The sequence below is a fragment of the Pagrus major genome, chromosome 4 (genome assembly GCF_040436345.1).
Source record: "Pagrus major chromosome 4, Pma_NU_1.0".
NCBI lineage: Eukaryota > Metazoa > Chordata > Actinopteri > Spariformes > Sparidae > Pagrus > Pagrus major.
The window spans coordinates 33,582,419-33,589,464 of NC_133218.1; the positions used below are offsets into that span (position 1 = coordinate 33,582,419).

General features: G+C 43.3%; 1 protein-coding gene across 1 annotated transcript; it reads right to left on the bottom strand.

The window, feature by feature from the left end:
- Window positions 1–1,638: 1,638 nt before the first annotated feature.
- Window positions 1,639–4,660, bottom strand: irx5a (iroquois homeobox 5a). The gene is made up of 3 exons (XM_073465174.1): window positions 4,418–4,660; window positions 3,063–3,468; window positions 1,639–2,327 (listed from the first exon to the last, which is right to left on the bottom strand). Exons 1-3 carry the CDS (start codon window positions 4,658–4,660, stop codon window positions 1,639–1,641), a joined length of 1,338 nt encoding a protein of 445 aa, XP_073321275.1.
- Between the last annotated feature and the right edge of the window lie 2,386 nt (window positions 4,661–7,046).

Below are 7,046 nucleotides of genomic sequence, written 5' to 3' on the forward strand. Positions count from 1 at the left end.
TAATAATTCACTGCACTTCAAAATTAACTGGAAAAACGAATATTTAAAAAAAAACGCATGCCTTGTTTTTGTAAAAAATAAATTTAGGCTCATGGCCTTCACCTGTTCCATTACTGTGGAGGCTTCAGGATGATAATAATAATGATAATTATGATAATAATAATAATAATAAAGCTCTTTTTAATAAGACAATCTGTTTCTATTTCTTTCAATCTTGAGCTTAAACTTAAAGAAATCATCAGGAAAACAAACATAAAACCAACACCTGTCTTTCTCCAGTGTGCCTGAGAAATATCACTCTCTCTGTCCTGCATGTCGCTCATGTGTATATATATATTTTTTTATCCACTTGTCAAAGTTGCTATAATCCTCATAATAACTGTGATCACTGTGTGTGCCCCATTGGCTCCACTTCTTCTTTTTTTTTCTTTAACTAGGCCATTTGATCAGGGATGGGTTTTCCGTGACGGATTAACAAAAGAAAAGTCCCCCTGAATTTAGGAGCAAGTGTGACACCTACCTGCAGAAGTTGGAAGAGTTTAGAGGACAGTGCCTGCATGGCTTACCGGCTGCACACTACAATAATATCCTGCCTGCCTGTCTCACACTGTGTGCATGACAGCGCTCCTCGCTTCTCTCCAAAAAAACACCAGTGTTTCACATCTAACGCGCCATTAAGGAGCCTCTCCATTAATGATATATAATAGGGCAGTATGTTCTAAATGCATGGTCGCGTCCCTTTTTAACAGCTTTGCCACGCCTTGGAAAATAGTAATGAGGTCTAAATTTGGCATAAAATCGAGCTCATTACCCGAGTTCACCACCTGATTGCTCTGCATAAAACACGAAAGGTAATTGGGTTAAATAACTGCGCCTCGGTGTTGTTATTATATCAATATCCACTTTTGGAAACGTGCTCAAGTATAAAAGGGAAAGAAAAGGAAAAAGGAGGCCCTGGTTGTAAAGGAAAAATAAAAAAAAATATATCTGGGAATAAGCCATAGACCAAAACATACCTCCGTGTTGTTTCCAAAAAAATGTTCATTCACAAAAACAACCCTTTAAATATTCGCACCAACCAGAACCAACCAGAACCCTTTTATTGTTCAGATACTCCAACACCCCTTCTCTGAATGTAGGCCTTCTCCTTTCCAGAGCTCTCAGAATATTTAGAGATGATGATTACCACTGAAGCATCTGTCACGGTGCAAAATTTAATTAATATTTCGTATAAATTAATTGGCCTTGAAGCACTTTAGACACATATCAGGCAAAGCCAACTGCTCCCCCCCAAAAAATAATCGCTTGCACAAAGATTTTTTTTTTTCTCCATAATTTACTTCAAAGATAGTGTGTTGTCCATTTTAAATACAAAAATGCTACATTAAATATACATGTTAGTCTTTAATACAAATAGACTCAGGCGGCTGCAGCGATTTAAGACCATTCTTGTTACAGTTTTTTTAGGATTAACCATTCAGAAACTAAAAATTTGAGGATAAGCATTTACTCAGAAAATAACTGTTCTCAGAATTTTGCTTCATCATTGTTTCTTTTTCCTTTTTTTTTTTTTTTCTTTTTTAATGCAACCACAAAAAAATAAATAAAAGTCCGCGGTGAGTGGAAAATATTCAGGTATTAAATGTTTGACATACCTTTCTTTAGTTCATAAGGGGAGTCTTTACAAAGATCTACCTGCGTTTGGCCTCTGACTTTCTGGCTCTCCCTTACCAAAGCCTCTGCTCTATTTAACACAGTCTGGTTTAATCCATTGAAATGTGCCGTGGAGCCCGTGGTTACCGAGCCGTGGTTACTGTGAAGGTGTCCAAAACTGCCACCATAGTTCGTGTAGCCGGGGTAGAAAGGGGAGGTGTAGTACAGAGGCCTGGATAGGACCGTGCTGTTGGGGAGCGGGCACTGAGGGGAGGACCGTGATGGAGACGCGTTGGTGCCCATTACTGCGCTCTGGCCCAAACCGGGGCAAGCCTGTGGCGCCTCGCCGCTGCCCTTACACCTGTCTGAGGACGTGGCGATCTCCGCAAGGGACCAGAGTTTGGGTTTGGGGGCTGAGGGGGGCGAGTGGATAACAGAGGTCACGTTGCTGGTCACCGTTCCCGGTGCATGGCTCAAATCTGACGGCTTGTCTTGTTGCGCAACGGTCTGGTTCCCCCGGGGCACCGCCGACGGAGACGAAGTGGTGGGTTTCGCGGAATCCGGCAGCAACTCTGTAGTCCGCTCCTCCTGGTCTTTTAACTCCGAGTCGCTCAGAAGGGGATCCGTGTCTTTGCCGTGGTTTTCCTCTTTAAATCTGTCACAGCCTATGTCCCCTGGGTTCAGCAGTTTATGATCTAAAGCACAAATAAAAAAAAGGATCAGAATTACTGCCAAATAAGCGGAACATTAAAAATGGTTGATAAAAACTGGAACACGTGTCGCAGGTGATCGTGAGTCAAGCGAACAACCACAGCAAACTGAGCTCGGATGCATGAAAATAATTAGGCTGCTAATGCACGTTTCCTCTAAAAACAGTAATTACGTGCGTGCTATAAATCGTCCTCATAAAGACGCGTGCCAGCCTTAGAAAAAAAGGTGAACTCTCCACAATTTTTGTTGCCCAAACGCGAACAATGTGGTGCAAATTAAAAATGTGAGCAGTGCAGTATGTCGGCTTATTTAAAATGTACAAATGACATTTTAATATTTATTTCCGCATGAAATGTTATCGAAGTTATTCAAGCATTCAGTGAGCGTTCAGAAGTGGGATATAATTATCATACAAAGGCGATATTTTCCAGCCGTATATCCGGCGCAACACACCAGCTGTATCCTTATTATGCAGTTAAAGATAAATTGACTGCTAAACACTTTGCGTCACCAGCAATTTCAGCCCCTGAGAAGTGAAACGAGGGGAGTTCAAGGTGATTATTATTTAAAGCAATTGTCCCATTATAAATAATATACCACCATTAACCAGCAATCAATTTTGCACCCTGAGTGGAAACGACTGCGATGAAAAATTGATGATTTTTTTTTTTTTTTTTTTTTTTCTCTGCACCACCGACCTGCTTCTGTGTCTGTGGAGTCTCCCTTGTCCGTGGGCTTGCTTGGCTCGTCGTCGTCGTTTTTCTCCAGGTCGATATTCTCGTCCTCCTCCTCGTCCTCGCTCCGGTTCCGGGGGGTCCAGGTCATCTTGTTCTCCTTCTTTAGCCTCCTCCTGGCGTTGGCGAACCAGGTGGACACCTGGGTGAGGGTCATTTTGGTGATGATGGCCAGCATGATCTTCTCGCCTTTGGTTGGGTAGGGGTTTTTGCGGTGCTCGTTGAGCCAGGCCTTCAGGGTGGCGGTGGCGTCCCGGGTTGCGTTTTTACGGTATGCTGGGTCACCATAAGGGTAGGTGCCCAAGGGTGCTGCGTAAGGGTGGTATCCTATTGAGCCGGCCATGCCCGTAGTGTGGTCATATGGAGAGCTCTGTGATATAAAAAAAAAACACACAAATGAAAAAGTGTGTAAAAGTTGTGTCACGGTCATTTTTCAGACTGCTTCAAAAAATAGTTAGAAGGACTTCCTGCACACAAACATACGCGCACACGCATGGACATGCACGCGCACACAGACTCTCTCTGTCGCACACACACACGCTCAGACACGCACATGCACGAGCACACTGGTCTAAATAGTTTACTAGCTGACAGTGAATGTTTTCTGGAGTTTTGTTGGAACTTGATTGTTGTGTTAGAAATTGTGACGTCTGTTTCTGTGCATCTTTAATTATTATGATGTCATCATGCAGAGGCTTTAACTCTCCCCATTAAAATAATACAATTAGCAAATTATGATAACGCGCTGACATTAAACATGACGGGCCTAACGTGCAGTTTCTTTGCCTATTCCTCTGCGATCAGTCTTTGTAATGCCCAGGCCTGTCTACCCCGGTCTGCATGAATGACCTGTGTTGCTGAGATATCGCTCACCGAGAATACAACTAAAAACAAAAACACAATTTTCCTCTTTCTTTAGTCAAAAGTTGCAATATTTAAGTTGTACAGCTGGCACAACTGGATGATAAGAAACAACCAGTGACCTAAATTGCCATCACGGCGCGTTGCAGTCGGTTGTGAGCGCAGAAGCTCCAGCAGGACATTGCCTACTTTTTTTGTGTCATAAAAAACTACAATTCACAAAGGAGCCATATAATATCACAGCATTCAGTTAAATTAGTTCTGTTTACTCAACAACATGTTTCCTGGACCTGACAGTCTGTAATATTATATCCATGCACTCCTCGGTGACGCACATTTTCTCTCTTAATCGCTTGGCTCCAAATGCAGAGCGGACACTTCAGGCTTGTTTAACGAGTTAGTATCATCAGCTTTTTTTACTTCCTATTAGACTGAATAATCACCTTTAGTTTACTCACCACGTACGAGGTGAATGTGGCAGCTGCCGCCGCGTCTGCACTGTATGGTAAGTGGGAGTTGTAGCCTGGCGAGGCGCTGGTGAACGCAGTAGATCCGGCATAGGGCGCAAAAGCAGATCCCGAAGAGGATCTCCCAAGTTCCTCGGTTCTGGGTCCCGATATAACGCTGGTGCTGTACGCAGGGCAGGAATACAGGGCTAGAGAAGCGGACGGCTGGTACAAGTAGCCCTGAGGATACGCCATGCTGGAGCCCGGAGAGTATGAGCCACTTAACTTGCGCACTTTCCCCCCTCTTTATTTTCTCATGCGCTGCTGCCGGAGCGCATAGAGCCGTGTGTCTGCAGACCCGCTGTCTGTCCCCCCCACCTTCTAAATGACAATGGTGAAGGCAAGAAAAAGTAAAAGTGATTAAATAAAGAGAGGCTCGGATGTTGGATGGATTATTTTTGGTCGCTGCCAGTCAGCCAGCCACAGCCTCGTCGGATGTTTTGTCTGGTTTTGTTTTTTTTGTGCTGTTGCTGCTCCCTTATCTGAGTTGCACCGTCGCTCTCATGCCCGCGCAGAAGTTTTTTTTTTACCCGTCGGACGGGGGCTTTGCTTGGGAAAATGTCCTGCCAAGATGCTAAGTTGAAAAATTGAGGATCCCGACGCCTACTACGCTCCTCCTCTCGGGGTGTAGTCACCGAAGGAAAAGGCAAGCTTATGCTGGGTAACCACAGCCCTGCCCAAATCCATGCTCTCTCTCTCTCTCTCTCTCTCTCTCTCTCTCTCTCTCTCTCTCTCTCTCTCTCTCTCTCTCTCGCTCTCTCTCTCGCTCTCTGTTTCCTCCTCACCCCCTCCCTCCCTCTCTCGCGTTAACTAACAGTCCTTCTCATTCTCTATTTCTCTATTTTTTTCTCCCCTCTTTAACAAGGCTCGATGCAGTAAGTCTCAAGTGCGCCTGGCAGCCCCCCTTCGGATGGCGACATCATGCGAGACTGTCAACTCCTAACTCTCTTCTCTCTTTTTTTTTTCTTCTCTCCCCCCCCAAATACGAAGCCGTCACTTTCACACTTGATCAATAACAAATCGGGCTGTTGTGTGCCAGGATATGGGGGCTTGCAAGATACCGGCAGGAATTAAGCAGTCGCTCCACTGCTTTGCTCCTTTTTTTTTTTTTTTTGGTTATTCTTTCTTTGTGCGTAATTTGAAGTGTATGCGTTAAATGATGATCCTCGATCTCTGCGCGCCTTGTGTGTTAAAATCCGCAATGGGAAGTTTACAAAATGGATTTCTTTTCCTACTATCGTTGCAGGTCAACTTTTTCTAACGCCAGATGAATATTGCATCGGTAAGATATACGACACGCTGAACAAAATAAGCGAAAGTAAGATGGCGCAAAGAGTCGGCCGATCGAGCCCTGTCAGAATAGTTGTTGTTGTGTAAACAAACTTTGCCTGATGGACATTTTATATGTCGTGATAGTCGAAGTGTTGTGTTGTCTGCGCCCGTCGCTCGTGTTTGAGAGGATTTGCTGTGGCGACGGCTAAATAGTTTTTGCAATAGATCCTAGAATAAACCCAGTCAGATACACACTCCCAAGAAAGTCATAAACCCTCAAGCCAGGGCAGATTAGTGCCAACTACACCAAATCCGCCTGGACCAGTGGCTGTAATCTCATTTGATCACTGCAGATACGTTTCAGTGCTGAAATACTGGACAGCTTAGATTTATTTAATATGCCACTGTTATCGGATATTACCGTTTTATATTTAACTGACTGGAATGCGATGGCTCATTATTTTTATCATTATTATTATTATTATTATTTATTATTATTATAATGACAGTAAGCTCTTATAATTCAATTCATCGTCTTTGCGCGTCTTTGGCTTTAAAAACATATTAACGCGCTGTTATGAATATTATTCACTGTGTTTCAAGCGTCTACAAGCCATTTTCATTCCAGTGATTGACTTTCCAGTTCAAGTCTCCGATAAGCCGAAAGGGATCGCTGTAGGCGCTGCTAAAGAGTGTGTGCACACGGTGTCACGTGTTTTTTCTTTTTTTTTTCTTTTTTTACGCTCTGAAAACCCTCCAGAGAGCAGAGAGAATGATGACGCTGGTACAGTGGGAGCCGACGCAGACTTAGAAAAAAAAAAAGGAAAAAAAAAAACAGAAAGAAAAGAAAGAGAGAGAGGGGGGGAGGAATAAAGAAAGAAGGATGGATACACAAAGCGACCCTACAGTATAGCCCTAATCAGATGACAGTGATACGATGAGACCCGGTTTCACAGCCTCCTGTAGTGAGCAGACAATCAACTAATTGCCGGAACTTTTCTCATAACAACAGATACAAGAAGAAGCAACTGAATCCGCTGGTACTGACATTCTTACTTATGTAGAAGCTGATGAAAAGGCGCAATATAACGTCATTATTAGACACGGGTGTATCCCGCTTATAATGAAATTATTGTCCCGAGATATAAAAGAGAAAACGTCCACGTTTTTATCACATCGTGCCATGTGATGTGTTTAAAATAAAAATGGCATTCAGAATTAGTAACATTATGTATTTTATTTATTTATTTAGTTATTGCATAAAAGATGCGGTGGAGTTTCTAAGAGGAGAGAGCCCGTGTCATGTGTC

Coding starts and splice junctions, on each gene's coding strand:
- irx5a (XM_073465174.1), bottom strand. CDS start 4,660: ATGGCGTATCCTCAGGGCTACTTGTACCAGCCGTCCGCTTCTCTAGCC. Junction 3,469..4,417: donor CCACATTCACCTCGTACGTG/GTGAGTAAACTA, acceptor TTTATATCACAG/AGCTCTCCATATGACCACAC. Junction 2,328..3,062: donor CTCCACAGACACAGAAGCAG/GTCGGTGGTGCA, acceptor TGCTGAACCCAG/GGGACATAGGCTGTGACAGA.